The sequence below is a fragment of the Monodon monoceros genome, unplaced genomic scaffold (assembly GCF_005190385.1).
Source record: "Monodon monoceros isolate NGI ecotype Baffin Bay Population unplaced genomic scaffold, NGI_Narwhal_1 Super_Scaffold_4, whole genome shotgun sequence".
Classification (NCBI taxonomy): domain Eukaryota; kingdom Metazoa; phylum Chordata; class Mammalia; order Artiodactyla; family Monodontidae; genus Monodon; species Monodon monoceros.
In genome coordinates this window covers 46,093,115-46,111,903 of record NW_021703781.1, presented here as the reverse complement: position 1 = coordinate 46,111,903, position 18,789 = coordinate 46,093,115, and the positions used below count along the sequence as shown (strand labels likewise).

Sequence of the window (18,789 nt, the reverse complement as noted above, 5' to 3'; positions counted from 1 at the left end):
AACAACAATTAGTTTTCTATCATTGTTAGCATCTGACAAAGTTTTTGGTGAAAAAAATTCTGGTTGATTAGCCTAGTTAAATGAATTGTAAGTGTAAATATGCTAATATCAATATATTTCATAATGATCTTTAATACAATCCTCTAATTAAAATGCTAATAATGTAAAGCATGCAAAGTCTATAATCATTTTTTAAAATATTAGGAAAAAACCTCGATTAAATTTTAAAGTACCTAGTCATAAAATAAATAAATAAAAATAAAGTACCTAGTCAACATTATAAGATATGCATTTACACTATATAATCCTTTATAAACTACACTATTTTTCCCTAATAAATTCTGAAATTCTACTAACATTTTAAGTTTAATGGATATTCTATATAAACTTCAGTTTTGAGAAGATCAATAAAACCTAAAATAGGACTATTAATGGCTCATTTTGTCACTGAGGGAAGTACTACATTACAGAGATCCAAGGTAAACAAGGTCCAATCACATAGTAACCAGATTAACTGAGACTAGTGGCATCTGAAGCTTTCATTTTCATGTCCAAACAACACAGGCACAACTATAGCTTTCAGGGACACTGAAATAAACTATTAAAATGAGAGTATTTAACTCAATACATCATCCATTTACTTAGACTTCTACAGTCCAAAAGAGTACTATGATGTCAGATGTGGCAATACCACTGAAGCACATCTATGAGCACAGGATTACTAGTGTTCCTGTGACGCTGGTAAGAATACTCCATGTATACATATGTAATAGTTATGAGCAGTTAATGAGGGGAACTGGTACTGTGGACATGATCTACATTTCAGGATTAATAACAACTTAAATATATGTGTGAATTGTATTTGGACAGAGGATAAAAGAACTGCCACTGGGTTTCCCTGGTGGTGCAGTGGTTAAGAATCTGCCTGCCAAGGCAGGGGACACTGGTTCAAGCCCGGATCCGGGAAGAGCCCACATGTCACGGAGCAACTAAGCCCGTAAGCCACAACTACTGAGCCTGTGCTCTAGAGCCTGTGAGCCATAACTACTGAGCCCGCGCGCCTAGAGTCCATGCTCCACAACAAGAGAAGCTACCGCAATAAGCCCACACACCACAACTAAGAGTAGCCCCCGCTCGCTGCAACTAAAGAAAGCCCGCGTGCAGCAACCAAGACAAAACGCAGCCAAAAATAAATTAATTAATTAAAAAAAAAAGAACCACCATTAAATCTTATTTGTTTACCATAAATATAAGACAACCAAATAATTTTTGTTTTTGAATAAATAGGATAATCAGTACTGGGCAGACATTTTGCACAATTGTACTTAAGACCGCAAAGTAAAAGTCTGGTGGAGTATGCTAAAATCACTGGGTGAAAGGATACCGGGGAACAAGATATTCACATGGTGTCAAAGCATCTTCACAGATGATACGCTTTTACAATGAAGAGAGATCTAAACACAAAACCTTAACCAAATGAGCAAAATTTAGCATCACCAAAAATGGGGAAATCAGACATCAGCTGCCTCCTGATGTGATGTAATGGGAAATTCACAACTTCACCTATATAATAGGCTTATCTAAAGTGTTAAACCTGAATCAGGAAATAATAAGACAGATCCAGACTGGAGATACTCTACAAGACAACTCACCATCTACACTAGATTAGATTAGAGATTAACTAAAGAAACATGATAATCAAAAGCAATGTATTAACTTTGGTTGTAGATCAATAACAAAGTGGCTATAAAGGAAATACTGACCATTGGATAAATCTCAATATGGACAATATAACATTACGTTATTGTATCAATGTGAAATTGCTTAGGTATGAAAATGGTCTTTTGATCATGAGGAAAATGTCCACGTTCTTGGGAAACATGCTGAAGTAGTTATTTGTAAGGTGTCATTATGTCTGCATCATGTTTTCAAATGATACACCAAAAAGATGTGTATTCACACACTCACAGAAAGAGAATTAAAGTAAATATGATAAAATGTTAACAACTGGCAAATTCAGGTGAAGTGCAAATGTGTATTCATTGTATTATTCTTTCTGTGGATGTGAAAATTTTCAAAACATGAAGATGAAAGACAAAATTAGTGTATTGTTAAAAAAATGAGAGAAACAGCCTTAAGAATTATTAACCCTAACTTCAGAATAATAAATAAGCCAACTTTAGAATATGAGTTCTTAATACATACTCTCTTCTCCTCATGGCTACTGAAAGCCTTATCATCCTCTAATGTTTTATCTAGATCTTCATCAGTAAATTCACTTTCCACATTTTGCTTTTCTTCAGCTTTTTCTAGATCCTCAACCAAATCTTCATCTTCCACCACGTCTTCTAGACTACTTTCCCATGAAATTGTGGATCTCTTTTCATTTAGTATTTTATTATCTGAACTATTAATATCTAGTGATACATCTTGAGAAGATTTGGCAGGTCCAAATGATTTCTCTTGAGAGGAATTTAAAGTGTCTGGAACACAAACCTGTTAAAATATTCAATGTAACTTTTAAAACAGAAAAGGCAAGAACTGTCCACACAAAACAAAAATTTTATAAATTTAAGTCGAATGACAACTTGAGAATTAAAAAACAAAAACAATGCAAACAAACATGCAAGAAGGAATTAGCATCCTTAAATAAATATTTGATAAGAAAAAAGCTAATTACACATGTATACTACAGATTAATTTACTTTCCTGGGTTAAGTTCTTAGTATCAATACTATTCCTAGCAGGGGGTTTCCTGATTAGCCACTAAATGAACCAGATGGACAGCAGAGCTGACAATTTGCTGCAAGAATTACTCGAAATTTGTAATGGGTAAGTTTATTTATTACTGAGGTCATTTTACTCTTAAGCAGGGGTTACTTTCAATATTTTTCCTATGTCCTACTACTTGATCAAGTATTACATTTTAAATTTTCAGTTATTTTCTAGGTTTAGAGCTAGTGCAAAATGTATTAACTACTCCAAGAAAAAAATAATTAATACTCTAATGATAAGAAGCTTAATAAATTGTGCAGAAATTTAATTATATTTACTTTTTGTGCAATGGCTGAGAACTTCAACACATTGAGTGTCTCATCGTAGGCAAGAAAACATTGGCTGACGTTGACAATCATACATATTTTCCCTTTACCGTTGAAAAAACTTTGAAAATAGTGGGTCAGTTTACTTTCCCGGAAAGGCACATGCTGTTGAAACCTACGGAAAAATTTTTCAAAAAACTGTAAGTTAAAACATATCTCATGAAGTCAGTATGCTGATAAATTTTACAAAGAAATAATATAGCTATCATGGACTTAAATTCTAGGTTAATAATTAGTTCCACCCATAATAATCATTTTCTGTTTATTCATGTTGTTTTCTTTAAATACTACTACTAGTTATACTAGTAATTCTAATACTAGGCAAAATGTAAAGAAAGTCACATTGAATCAGGTTGTGTTTTCCAGTGTAGGCCAATTACACAATATATACACCTTAACTAGAAATGGTATAGGCTGATTCATAATTAATGCAGAAATCTATCACATCTAGAAAAACAGAATGCATTAATAAGAATAATGTGGTTTTAGATGCTAAACCAGCATCATCAGAAGCACTATCCAAGATGTCTGTTGATATATATTTGCTATGGAAAATATTGTGTTTACCTGATGAGCCACTGGCATTGACTGACATTTTTTTTTATTTCTATCATTTTTTTATCCAAGATTTCTAAGTAATTTTAATTACAATCCATATATAGTCATAAGAAGCAAGTTAAAAACAAGAGAACTTTCTAAAACCAGCAAAGCTGAAGGTCTAAATATTGTAATACTTAATATGCTAATAACATGTTCAGCAACTCTTACTTTGACTTTTCACTGTTCTTCAAAACATTGATACACTTTCCCAGAGTCAATAAAGAAGTGTTGATGTTCCCAGTCTCTCTTAACCTTTCACCTTCATTCTGTGTCTTCATGCTTCGTTCTGAACCAGCAAGATCACATAAAGACAATCTAAAAAAAAAAAAAAAAAAAAAAAAACTTTAAAAAATTCTTCAAAACAAAACAATTCAGAATAATTACAATTTAAAGAATGCTCAACTTACTCACTGACTCGCATTACACGAGGCATTTCCGATTCTTCAATCTGTAATACTCTAATAGTGAATATGCTGTGACTAAAAGAAGTAAACAAAGATCAAATATTATCGTTCACTTTTAATTTCTGCATTCTAAATAGGAGACAAGCATCTAAATCAACATCTATTTATATCCTAATACTAGCCATAGCTCCAGCACTGCATTCTCCAACTAGCTGTCAGATATTTCAATTCAGTGCTCCACTATCACCTACATACCACCCAACTACCTAAAACCAAATCTTATCTTTCTTGCACTTAGCCCCAAATCCTTCAAACCTACTCCTCTTCTTATTTCTATTAACGAAATCATTTATAATAAAGTCTCAATTTGCTTGCAGAGATATTACTAGTTAAAATGGTGTTATTTACAGCTAATCTACTTTGAATATATACCTAAAGCAAAGTATACATCTGGCCTAAATACAGGCTTATCTGGATTATATATTACCTTCACTCCACACATGGGGGACAGGGTTCTTTCCCCCTTAAGAGAAAACCTGTTTTAAGTATAAACTTAAACTTATTTTCTTTTGCCTCTCATCCACCAATCCCTTCCATCAAAAACATCCTTCCTTTTTCTTTAGCTATACAAAAACATATATCATACATATATGATATGTGATATGTATATCACATATCATATATGATACGTGATATGTATATCATATATCATAAACATTTAAAAAAATCCTTCCTTAGCCCTTTGAGATTTTGGCCCAACTCAGTATGCATATAGTGTCTGTGTTCATGGGGTAAGTAGGAAAAACACAGAGAAAAGTCCACCGTTACAGGTAACTAAAATACTGAGCTTAGATATTCACATACAGAAAGAGTAAAAATACCTCAGACTGAGTGTAAATTAGTAAATCTTACGTTAGAACAAGAAACAGTCCTGATAGTCTTATGTGTTTAGTGCTCTTCAGTTTACAGAATGTTTTTATGCCTATGAATTCATTTAATATATCAGAGAACCTACTGTCCACTTTAATCTTAAATTATTTGTGTTTAAATTAGCACACCTCAGCCTTACACCACAGGGTTTACTCCTTACCTTCTACTGGAAGCATGGTTCAGTTTTGTGAAAGCAACACTCTGGTGCTTTATTCCTAGTTTTAAAAGTCTATATGCTTCTTTGGAATCAGATACTTGAACCCACTGTAGATCTTTAAAAAATAAAGAGGACAAATATCAATTTATAAAAACACAGCATTTGCAGTACAATGTAATCTCTTTGAAGATATGTAATCTCTTTCCCAAAGACATATAATAAAATCTTTCTTTTAATAACACGCCCTAGGTATAGTCAACTCAGCTATTCCATACTCCATTAGAAAAGAATTACACAAGGGACTTCCCTGGTGGTGTAGTGGTTAAGAATCCGCCTTCCAATGCAGGGGACGTGGTTTCGATCTCTGGTCGGGGGACTCAGATCCCACATGCCATGGGGCAACTATGCCCGCACGCTCTAGAGCCCACATGCCACAACTAGAGAGAAGCCCATGCGCTGCAATGAAGATCCCGCATGCCACAACTAAGACCCAATGCAGCCAAATAAATAAATATAAAAAAAGAAGTATGCAAGAAGAGGATATTATAATGATTTTCCAGTATTTAAGTAGTACAAACACAGAAAGTAAATGTTCTTCAACAGAATCTGCCAAAGGGAAAATTAAAAATAGGTAAGATTCCTTAGAATTAGACATCCAGAAAAAAAAAAAAGACAAAATACATTACAGATTAAACCTAGAAATTTACCTAGCTATGAGACATTATAGACTGCAATTCATTTGTGAGTCATGAAGTCAAATTTATTGAGTCACAACTAGCATTTTGTAAAAATGAGGTACAATATAGAAAACAACAAAGTGCATTCCTTGTAGTAAGGGTAAGTATAATTAATGAAACTTTTCAATTGTATATATGTATATATATACATATGCAGGTACAGGATCATGATGTTATTAATATGTATTTCCTACTGTGGGGTAGTGATTTTTAAAAGGTTGGAAAAACAGCACTATGGAACAGAAACATTTACTGATACATGGCTCTGAAGTTTGAATACTGTTACAAAGCAGCAGAATAATGTGAATACCCACACACACAGCTTTTCCCATCCGCTAAAATCCAATCAATAATACTCTAGCAAATACAACATTAAACTAGACCCCTTCACCTTCAAGTTTAATTAACATACCAAAACATACTTTCAAAGCACAAACTATTATCTTGATGTTAATAATCAGTATACAGGACCTCCCTGGTGGTGAAGTGGTTAAGAATCCGCCTGTCAACGCAGGGGATACGGGTTCGAGCCCTGGTCCGGGAAGATACCACATGCCACAGAGCAACTAAGCCCGAGCACCACAACTACTGAGCCTGTGCTCTAGAGCCCACGAGCCACAACTACTGAGCCCGTGTGCCACAACTACAGAAGCCCACGTGCCTAAAGCCCGTGCTCTGCAACAAGAGAAGCCACCACAATGAGAAACCCGTGCACTGCAACGAAGAGCAGCCCCTGCTCGCCACAGCTAGAGAAAGCCCGTGCACAGCAACGAAGACCCAATGCGGCCAAAAATAAATAGATTAAAAAAGGAAAAATAATTAGTATAAAAATTTTCAATTTCCAGTCTGCTTTCCTATAACAAAGCCTAGAAAGGAATTTCAGAGCAATAAAGTAAAAAATACTCACTAGTATACCTTTTATAAAAGAATAGCCCTTTACATCTTGGGAAAGGCGTAGCATCTTTCTCTTTTGGAATTTAGATGAGACAGGAACAAACAAATCATAAATACATTCATTGTAAATCTCAAAGAAAGAAACCCACACAGAAAATTTTATATTATTATCCATATTCAAGCTCGCGTGTTCACAGTCTCTCACGGACTCTTCAAACTCTGGGATATTCAAAGAGTTTGTTAAACTTCCTACAGAAAATAAAAAAGATAATCACAAAATTAAATGAGACAATAGGATAGATCAAGACTCCTGGACTTGAAAAACTAAGTATCCTTAATCTTTTGACCAGCAATGTTAAAAACTTTTTGGACCAAAGCAGATATAAATATTTGTATTAACCAAAATCCGCTTATCTTTCTTTTCTTTTCTGCAAATATGCTAATAAATGTAAAAATAATTTTACGTAAAAATTAAACATAAAGTACAAAGGAAAAATAGTGTCTCTCTCGAAACAACATGAAAGTTAACCAGTGAAAGGGACTTATTTATTAAGTCAAAATAAAACTTTACAATGACTGATATTTCATATAGTTATGTACAATTTTCCAAGTATTACTGTTTATTAAAGAAATTAAATCACCAGAAGTGATTCAAAAATTAAAAGCTTTTCAAATAATCAACATTTTAAAAGTAAATGAGAAAGGAAACCTTACCATAAAGAGTATCATAACTGTCATTATGCATAACAACCTGAAAAAGATTATTTTTAAAAAGTTAAAAAACATTGTTAGTTAAGATTAAATAACCAGCTTATTAATTGCCTATCCAAGTAAGCCACCTGCCTTTCATCTACTCAATTCAACGACCTCTATTAATTTCCTTCCTAGTGAAATAATACATCCTAATAATAGGAAATTTGGGAAACCACAGAAAATATTAAAAAGAATATCATCATATATAATCACTGCCACTCGGGCAATTACTAGTAAAATTTCAATATATTCCCTTCTATATTTTTCCCTACACTTATTCCATTGTAAGCTTTTTCTCTCTGTAATTAAAAATTATTTGTAAACATTTGGTGGCTGCCTAACTGGAGATGTGATGTGAAATGACTTAACTAAATAATACTAAGATAAACATCTTAATATATTATTTTTTTCTTCTGTAATTTAATTGTTCCCTTAGGCCATATACCTAAATCTGAATTGGTGGATGAAAACATGAACTTATTTTAAAGTTCTCACTCTTAGTATAGTATTGCCAAATTGCTTTGGAGAGACACATTTTACAACCAATATATGAAAGTGAAAGTGTGTATTTCACATCGTACACCTGAAACTTCTATAATATTGTACATCGACTATACCTCAATAAAAAGAACTTTTAAAAAAAGTGCATATCTCAAGTTTTTAAAATTTTAATAATTTCATAGGCAAAATAATATTTTGTTTTAACCAGGTAACTTGTTAGGGAAAGTTTTTCTCATTATTAATGACTTTAATTTCCTCTATGAATTATCCATGCAATTATCCACCAATCTCCATAAATTTTGTTAAAATACTCACAATTTTACTTGCAGAGACCATAATCATGGATTCTGAACTTTGCTCTCCACTGAGCAACAATATTTTATTACCTTGAAACACTGATTTCTAAATTACTTTAAGAAGAAAATCCCCATCAGTGTTTTGAATATATTTATAAAGACTGTTAATAGTTTTTAACAATTTTAAATAGATAAAATAAATGTCTGAAAGCATAACACAAAATCCACAAGGCAAAGAAGGAATAAATAGACAAGTATACTTTATAAAAAAAAATTTATTAAATAAAAAAGTATTAAAAAGAAGAAAGAAAAGAGGAAAAAACATAACCTAACAGATAAGACACATGAATTAAGGTAGTAAAAGATTTACAACATGTTAAATGAAAGAGCAAGTTACAGAATGTCTGTATAATAAAATCTCATTTTTGTTTAAAAAAAAAAAAGACCAGGGCTTCCCTGGTGGCGCAGTGGTTGAGAGTCCGCCTGCCAATGCAGGGGACGCAGGTTCGTGCCCCAGTCTGGGAGGATCCCACATGCCGCAGAACGGCTGGGCCCGTGAGCCATGGCCGCTGGGCCTGTGCGTCCGGAGCCTGTGCTCCGCAACGGGAGAGGTCACGACAGTGAGAGGCCTGCGTACCGCAAAAAAAAAAAGACCATATCCTACATATAGAGAAAAAGATATGAAGATATATGCAACTATATATGACTATGTTTCTGTGTGTATATATAGACACATACAGAAAGCTCTGTACATAGATTTTTTGTGTGTGTACAGAGAGAAAAAGATCAAAAAGGATATGTTCATATCTGCTAATATTGGTTTTCTCTTCAGGAATGGAATTATAGGAAATTTTCACTTTTATTTTTCACATCCTCTTGTTTAGATTTTGTGTATACATATTACTTTTACAATTAAAAAAAAGAATTTTTAAAAATCATTATATAGAAAGTTGCTGTTTCTACAGCAACCAAAATAGATTTAAGAACCATTTACATTTGTATTGTTTAAACATTTCTGCTGTTTGTACAGTATGAAATAAGAAGAGATGACTTCAAAAAAGCTTTTAATGCTTTTCTCAAAAAGAAAAGACAATAGCCACAAGCACCACAAAACAGTCCAATATAGGCTGAAACAAACTAAAGAGCTACTAAAAGGTCAGGATTATGTATATTTTACATACTAAAATACTCCCATACCTCTTTAATTTGTCGAAGCAATGCACTTTTGCTAGCTACTTCTTCTTTCTCTTGGTCTGGTGATAAACGTAAGTATTCTCTGGATCTATGTGGTTTAAGGGTCATCTTTGTACACAGTCTTTCCTGAAGACTATCAAATAATACATTCAAAGTTCGAGGTAGAATGCCAATATTTTCTTCTGTGCCTATGAAAAGAATTTTTGTTTTATACTCTCTTAGAAAAAAACATTCTTGAACTACCAAGGCTCCTTTTATACCACTAACAGGCAAGAGTAAAAAGCTGAGACAAAAGTGAGAGAAGTTGAAGGATTACTCGGTTTTCCATCATTTTGGTCTTCACTGTATAATTGACATTTTATCAACTATTATTCTGATGCAAAACCTGAAATTTTACATTCAGATCAGGCTTTAAGATTGGCTATCATTCATTATCACAAAGTATAAAAGTAAAATAAAATATAAAGTGTTTCCCTGGTTATCCATGCTTAATTCCCTATGTCACATCAATCCTTTTTCTAAGGTTTTTTTTTTAATTAATTAATTTATTTATTTTTGGCTGCGTCAGGTCTTTGTTGCTACACACGGGCTTTCTCTAGTTGCAACAAGCGGGGGCTACTCTTCGTTGTGGTGCGTGGGCTTCTCATTGCAGTGGCTTCTCTTGCTGCAGAGCATGGGCTCTAGGTGTGTGGGCTTCCGTAGTTGTGGTACACAGGCTCAGTAGTTGTGGCTCACGGGCTCTAGAGCACAGCCTCAGTAGTTGTGGCGCACGGGCTTAGCTGCTTCGTGGCATGTGGGATCTTCCCAGACCAGGGCTTGAACCCGTGTCCCCTGCATTGGCAGGTGGATTCTTAACCACTGCACCACCAGGGAAGCCCCGTTCTGAGTTTTTATCATCATGTAATTCTCTACATATGGGTAAAGTAGTCGATCTGAATTAAAAGCCATTGGCAATACACATTCAATATGCTATTACTATTAAAAATGGAGCAAATGTGCTAGGCAATGGAAACATAACTATAAGAAGTATTATGAAAATGAGTACATTATTAGTGCCTCTTTCTTCCTTTCTAGCAAAAATAAAACTATTTACCTTGAAATGTATAAGTTTTTCCTGAATTGGTTAGCCCATAAGTAAAAATCAGCCGACTTTGTCCTTTCAAGAGGTCTTTAACTGGCTGTAGAATGCAACCCTGGAAGAATTCCTTCTGTGTAGTTTCTGGGCCAAAAACCTAAACAAGCATTTTTTTAAAAAAATCTTTTTAGAATGTTCAAGTTAATATCCACAATGAGTTCTACCCTTTCATGTTTTTAATATTTAAAAGATTTGTCCTACAAGATTCATTCTTAAAATAGTTGCCATATCCCCAATTCCCACAAATACACCTGCTAGTTTAACTACTTTCAAAAAGCTTTCAAGATAGAAATCTGACCCAACCAATAACTTTTTTTTTTTGGCTGTGTTGGATCTTCGTTTCTATGCGAGGGCTTTCTCTAGTTGTGGCAAGCGGGGGCCACTCTTCATCGCGGTACGCGGGCCTTTCACTGTCGCTTCCTCTCTTGTTGCGGAGCACAGGCTCCAGACACGCAGGCTCAGTAGTTGTGGCTCACGGGCCCAGCTGCTCCGCGGCATGTGGGATCTTCCCAGACCAGGGCTCGAACCCGTGTCCCCTGCATTGGCAGGCAGATTCTCAACCACTGCGCCACCAGGGAAGCCCCCAACCAATAACTTTTCATCTAGATTTTGAAAAGGATACTTCCCTCCACCAAAAAAAGATTGCAAGAACTCTACAAAGATTTTCTCACTTCCAATTATATATTTACACACCTGAAATTTGAGTCCTACCATTGAGAAAAAAATACCAGTACCTAAGATTTAAGTTTCATAAGCACAAGATGTATATAGTTCATTATATATAACTAGGTAGCAATTTAGCCTAAGCCAAGTTTCTTTTCCTGAAAAGAAAAATCTTCCATTTCACATGGGTACCTACCTTGGAAAAACTGAATGTCTGTGCCATCTGCCCAGAGCTTTTCTCACTTAATCGACCAAGGATACTTTGAGGATCCTTCAGCACAATGGTCTGTGAATCCAGAATATACACACAGCCCTAGAACACAAATAAATAAATAAAAACTAACAATAAGTAAATTAAAACAATGGTATTTTGCCCATTTAATGGAAGTAAAACATATTAAATTCAACACAAACCTCAGACTCATGTTCTTTTTCTGACTGTGTCAATGGTCTTACTCGAAGACAAACCTGGAGATAATCTTTGGATTCCAAACTGCTTGCCTTAAAAGGAGAAAATATTTTAAAAATAAAAAATATGGCTTTTCAGAGATCATCTTTCTTTAAAGTGGCTGATTGCTATAAAACAATCTGAGATTATACAAAACCTCTAAGCAAACAGTGACTCTGTTTTTAACCACTTTATATGTTTAAAGAAAAACAAATCTGTTTTTAAAAAAACAAAAATACCACAAAAGACTCAATTTCCTCTGCCTTCTATATTTATACTTGAAGTTTACAATATGCTTCTTTGCCATAAGATCCTAACCTTTAAAACCAATACAAATAACAAGGCTCTAAGTCACTAAAACACAGAAATGTAGAATAAATCAAAAGTAACCAGAATAGTCTATTAACCCAAATGCTCAATTGCATCACACACAGAATTTTTTTTGCTGTATGGCATTCTCTTTACTGCTTCCTTTGAGGAAGAAATGAGCTTAGTTCATTTTTTAAAAAATAATTTTAAATAAATGTTTTAATGTTTTTTTTTAAAAAAGGAAACAATGACTTGAAAAACACAACTCACCAAACAAGACACAAGTAGACGATTTGAATAACCCTATATCTATTAAAGAAATTAAATTTACATTCAAACAAAATAATCCCACAAAAAAACTCCAAACCTGGTAATTCATTGGTAAATTCTCTCAAACATTTAAGGATATAATCACACAAATTAAAGACAAACTCTTTAAGAAAATAAAGGAAGAGAGAACACTTTTCAACGAATTTTGAGTTTGCCATAACCTGGTCACCACAACCTGACAAAGATACCCTCAGAAAAAAATTACAAAACAATATCCTTCATTAAGATAGAGGCATGGGCTTCCCTGGTGGTGCAGTGGTTGAGAGACCGCCTGCCGAAGCAGGGGACACGGGTTTGAGCCCCAGTCCGGGAGGATCCCACATGCTGCGGAGCGGCTGGGCCCGTGAGCCATGGCCGCTGAGCCTGCGCGTCCGGAGCCTGTGCTCCGCAACAGGAGAGGCCACAGCAGTGAGAGGCCCGCGTACCGGAAAAAAAAAAAAAAAAAAAAGTAGAGGCAAAATGTTCTCCAAAGTGGTTGTACCATCTTCTATTCCTACAAAAAATGGATGAACATTCTAGTTGCTCTGCATGCTCACCAATGGGTGGTGTGGCCAGTCTTCTTCATTATAGCCATTCTAGTGGGTGTGAGGGTGGTATCTGATTGTGGTTTTAATTTATGCCTTTCCCTTTTGACTAATGATGTTGAGCACCTTTTCAGGTGCATATTGACCCTACAAATATCTTCTTTTGTGAAGTGTCTGTTCAAATCTTTTGTCCACTTTTATTAGACTGTTTGTTTTCTTATTATTAACGTGTAATTGTTTTAAATATATTCTGGATAAAAGTTCTCTGTCAGAATAAAAAAGAGGCAAAAATCCCCTAACAAAAATATTAGCTAATATGTAAAACAGGATAGTACATCCTAACAAAAAATGGTTTATCCCAGAAAAGCAAGGTCAATTTAGCATTCAAAAATCAATTAGGGTACTTAAAAACATTAAAAGAATGAGAAGAAACTTTTATCTCTAATAGATGCAAAAAAAGTGCATTTGAATGATGACTTGAATTTGATATATGAATTCAACATCCATTCATAATAAGAATTCTTAGCAAACTGGAATAGAAGGGAACTTCCTTAGCCTGATAAAGAGCATTTATAAGATACCTATAGTTAACATCATACTTAACGATGAAAGACTGAATCAAAGATGAGTAGCAAGATGAGTAACAACCCAGGGATTTCTGCTCTCACTTCTATTCAACACGGTACTAGAGGTTCTAGAGGTTTTAGCCAATGTAATCAGGTGAAAGGAGGTGGGGGAGGAGGAGGAAGGACGGGGGAAGAGAGAGAAAGGGAAGAGGAGGAGGAAAAGGAAAAAAAAGGAAAAGCATCCAGAATGGGAAGGTAGAAATAAAATCATCTTTATTCACAGACAACATGAACATACAAAAATCTGACATCTTCAAAAAAGTTACTAGAACTATTAAATGAGTTTAGCAACGTAGCATAATAGGAGATCAAAATGCAAAAATCAATTGTTTTTCTACATGCTGGCAAGAAACAGAAGTTGATTTTAAAGAGCGATACCATTTAGGATAACCTCAAAAATTATGAACTACTTAGAGACAAATCTTACAAAAGATATGAAACACCTATATACTGAAAACTAAAAAACAGTGCTCAGAGAAAGTAAAGGAGACCAAAATAAATGGAGATACACCTTGTTCATTATTTCGTAGACTCAATGTTGTTAATATGTCAATTCTTCCAAAACTGATCTACAGATTCAATGGAATTGCAATCAAAACCACAGGAGGCTTTTTTTTTTTTTGGTAGAAATTTAAAAGCTCATTTAAAAACTCACAGAGAAATACAAAGTACCTAGGACAGTCAAAACAACTCTGAAAAAGAAGAAATTTGGTAGGCTAACACTACCACCTGATTTCAACACTTATTTTAAAGCTACAGTAATCAAAACAGTGGGGTATTGGCAGCCAGACAAAAAGATCAATGAAACAGAATACATAGAGTATTCAAAAATAAACCTCCACATACAAGGGCATTTAATTTATGACAAAGGTGCAAAGGAAATACAGTACAGAAAGGATAGTTTTTTCAACAAATTGTGCTAGAACAACTGGATATCTATATGCAATAAAAAAATAGGAATTTGAATATATACCTCACATTATACAAAAAATTGATTCCAAATGGATCATAGACCTAAATATAAAATTAAAACTGTAAAACTTCTGAAACAAAACACAGAAGAAAATCTTTGTGGCCTTGAGTTAGGTAAAGATTTCTTAGATACGCCACAAACAGCACAATAGTAACAGAACAAACTGGTAAAATGGACTTCATCAAAATTAAAAACTTCTCTTCCAAAAACACTTAAGGGATGAAAAGACAAGCCATAGAGGAAATGTTTGCAAAGGACATATCTGACAGATAGATGTATCTGGAAAACATAAAGAACACTTAAGATTCAATAAGAAAACAATCCAATTTTATTTAATGGGCAAAATATTTAAATTGACATTTCTCCAAAGATATACAAAAGGCAAATAACCACATGAAAACATATTCAACATCTTTAGACATTAGGTAAATGCAAATATCAATCTGATACCAATACACACCTATTAGAATGACTAAAAATAAAAAGATGACCCGTAATAGCCAGCATAAAATTGAAAGAATAAAGTTGGAGGACTGACAATACCCAACTTCAAGACATATTATAAAGCTACAGTAATCAAGATAGTGTAGCACTGGCAAAAGAACAGAAGCAATGGAACAGAAGAGAGCCTAGGAATAGATGCACATGAATATAGACAACTGATGTTTGACAAAGAAGCAAAGGCAATACAATGGAGCAGACAGTCTCTTCAACAAATGGTGCTGGAACAACTGGACATCCATATGCAAAAAAATTAACCTAGACATAGACTTTACACCCTTCACAAAAATAACTTAAAATATCTGGATGACCTTGGCTTTGGCAATGACTTTTGTGATTCAATGCCAAAGAAATGATCTATGACAGGAATAATTGATAAGTTGGGCTTCGTTAAAATTAAAGTTTTCTGCTTTGTGAAAGACATAGTAAAGAGAATGAAAAGACTGGGAGAAAATATGTGCAAAAATATATATCAAATAAAGGACTACTATCAAATATACAAAGAACTCTTAAAATTCAACAATAAGAACACAAACTGATTAAAATGGGCCAAAGACCTTACCAGACACCTTACCAAATAAGATATACAGAGGACAAATAGCATATAAAAAGACGTTCCACACTGTATGTCATCAGGAAAATGCAAATTAAAAAGAGATATCACTACACACCTATCAGAATGGCCAAAATCTGAACACTGACAACACCAAGTGCTGTTGAGGATATGAATCAACAAGAACTTTCATTCACTGCTGGTGGGAATGCAAAATGTTACACCCATTTTGGAAGATAGGCAATTTCTTACAAAATTAAACATATTAGTACCATACACTCCAGCAATCACGTTCCTTAGTACTTAACCAAAGGAACTGAAAACTTAACATCCACACAAAATCTGCACGTGAATGCTCATAACAACTTTATTCACAGTTCCCAAAACGTGGAAGCAACCAAGATGCCCTTCAATAGGTGAATGAATGACCACATGAAAACATATTCAACATCTTTAGACATTAGGTAAATGCAAACATCTATCTGATACCAATACATAAAAATATCCATACAATGGATACAGTACATCCATACAATGGAATATAGTTTAGAAATAAAGCAAATGAACCATCAAGCCATGACAAGACATGGAGGATGCCATGACAAGACGTTAGATGCCTATTGCTAACTGAAAGAAGCCAATCTGAAATAGCTACTGTATAATCTCAGCTATATGATACTCTGGAAAAGGCAACAATTTGGAGACAGTTAAAAGATCAGTGGTTACTGGGGGTGGGGGAGAGACAAACAGGTGAAACACATGAATTTTAGGGCAGTGAAAATACACTGTATGATACCATAATGATGGCTACCTGTCATCACGTTTGTTCAGACCTACAGAATGTACAACACCAAGAGTGAACCACAATGTAACTATATAGCAAGGACTCTGGGTGATTATCATGTGTCAGAGTAGATTCATCAGTTGTAACAAATGCACCACTTTGGTAGGAGATGTTAATAATGAGGGAAGCTATATGGGGGTAGAGGGTATACGGAAAATCACTGTACCTTCTGCTCATTTTTGCTGTAAACATAAAACTGTTCTAAAAAATAGTCTGTTTAAAAACAAATAAGTAAATAAATAGATTGACGACACCAAGTGTTGGTGAAGACGTGGAGAAACTCAACTCTCCTACACTGCTGCTGAGAATATAAAATGCTATTATCACTTGGGAAAAGTTTGGTAGTTTCTTAAAAATGATCCAGCCATTCCAATCCTAGGTATTTATCCAAGGGGAAAAAAATAAAGGAAATATATGTCCATATAAAGATTTGTACACAAAAGTTCCTAGATGCTTTGTAATAGCCAGAAACTATAAACACAAATGTCCCTCAGCAAGTGAATGGATAAACGGATAAATGAATTGTGGCATATCTAAACAATGGAAGGAATTACCTATTGATACATACAACATGCATAAAACTCAAAATAATTATGCTTAGTAAGAAAAGAGTACATACTTTATGACTACATTTATATAAAGCTCTAGAAGTACAAACTAATGTTTGATCAGCCGTTACTTGCAGGTGTGATGGGAGGGAGGGATTACAAGGAGGCACAAAGAAACTTTTAGGAGTAATGGAAATATTCACTATCTCGACTGTAGTGACATTCTCACAAGCATATGCATTATGTCAAAACTTGTCAAACACTATACTTCAAATATGTACAGTTTATTGTATCTTAATTTTACTTCAATAAAGCTGTTAAAAATATAATTTACAATAGCATCAAATGCCATGAAATGCTTAAGAATATATTTAACAAAAGATATTGAAGGCCCCTACACGGGCCTTCAACAAAAGAAGTATAAAACATTGCTAAAACCTTAGAGACCTAAATAAATTGAGAAATATACCACAATCATGAATTAAAACTCTCCAGTATTATTAAAATAGCAATTCTCTCCAAATTGATTCTAGATTCAATGCAATCCCAGTCAAAAATCCCAGTAGGCTGTTTTGTTGAAACTGGTAAATCAATTCTAAAATTTATGAATATATTTACAGAGAACCTAGAAAAGGCAAAATATTCCTAAAAAAGAGAAGCAAATTTAGAGAATTCATACTACCTGATTTCACGTATTATTATAAACCTACAGAAATAGACAGTGAAGTATAGGCATAAGGATAAGCAAATAGGTCAATGAAAGAGAATAATCCAGAAATAGATCCACACATAGATACCCAGCCATTTGATTATCAATAAAGACACCAAAACAATTTAATGGGGAAAAGAAAGTCTTTTCAACACATAATGTTAAAGTAACTAGATAAATGGTGGTTAAAAAAATAAAAAAATCAACCAACCAATCAACCTGTATCCCTACACCAACTATACATAAAAACTAATTCAAGATGGATAACAAATGTAACCATTAAAACAAAAGCTCTAACCATTTCTAGAAGAAAATGTTTTAAAAAACCTTCACCACCTTGGGCAAAGATTTCTTAGGACTTACAAAAGAAATCACCGTAAAAGAAAAGAAAGTTAAATTAGACTTCTTTAAAATTAAAAACCTCTATTAATCAAGACACTATTGATCTGATAAAGGATATGTATCTACAATGCGTGAAGAACTCTCACAAATCAGTAATAAGACAAACAACCTAATTTTTTTAAGTAGGGAAATTATTTGAAGAGACATTTTACAAGAGAAGGTATAGGAATAGCCAAGAAATACTTGAAAAAGTGCTCATTTCGGGAAATGCAGACTAGAATCACAACAAGGTACTACTACACACTCATAAAATTACCAAGTGTTGGCAAAGAGGTGGAAGAACTGGAACCTGCATACATTGCTGGTGCTGGTACAGTCGCTTTGGAAAACAGTCTCAGTTTTCTTATGAAGTTAAATATGCACTTACCATGTGACCCACAATTACTCCTAAGTATCGACCCAAGAGAAATGAAAACAGAAGTTCACAGACAGGCTTGCACATAAACATTCAGAGAAGCATTATTTATAACGGCCCCAAAATGGAAATCACTCATATGTCCATCAAACTGTAAATGGATATGTGGCATATCTGCACAATGAACTACTATTCAGCAATAAAAAGTAACAAATTACTGACACATGATGCATGATGGATCTCAAAAACAACATGCTAAGTAGGGATCAGCAAATTTTTTGTGTGTAAAGAAAAAACACTTA

At 34.0% G+C, this 18,789-nt stretch overlaps 1 protein-coding gene across 3 annotated transcripts in view; it reads right to left on the bottom strand.

Moving 5' to 3' along the window:
• KIF20B (kinesin family member 20B) overlaps positions 1 to 18,789 on the bottom strand; it is a 74,238-nt gene that overhangs the window by 50,530 nt on the left and 4,919 nt on the right. For all 3 annotated transcript variants that reach the window (XM_029200903.1, XM_029200904.1, XM_029200905.1), the window contains exons 3-13: positions 11,780 to 11,866; positions 11,562 to 11,678; positions 10,661 to 10,799; positions 9,571 to 9,755; positions 7,538 to 7,574; positions 6,845 to 7,072; positions 5,196 to 5,307; positions 4,109 to 4,180; positions 3,870 to 4,016; positions 3,054 to 3,216; positions 2,206 to 2,496 (exon numbers count right to left, since the gene is read on the bottom strand). In XM_029200903.1, coding sequence (XP_029056736.1) covers positions 2,206 to 2,496; positions 3,054 to 3,216; positions 3,870 to 4,016; positions 4,109 to 4,180; positions 5,196 to 5,307; positions 6,845 to 7,072; positions 7,538 to 7,574; positions 9,571 to 9,755; positions 10,661 to 10,799; positions 11,562 to 11,678; positions 11,780 to 11,866 — 1,578 coding nt within the window. The remainder of the gene's footprint in view (positions 1 to 2,205; positions 2,497 to 3,053; positions 3,217 to 3,869; positions 4,017 to 4,108; positions 4,181 to 5,195; positions 5,308 to 6,844; positions 7,073 to 7,537; positions 7,575 to 9,570; positions 9,756 to 10,660; positions 10,800 to 11,561; positions 11,679 to 11,779; positions 11,867 to 18,789) is intronic.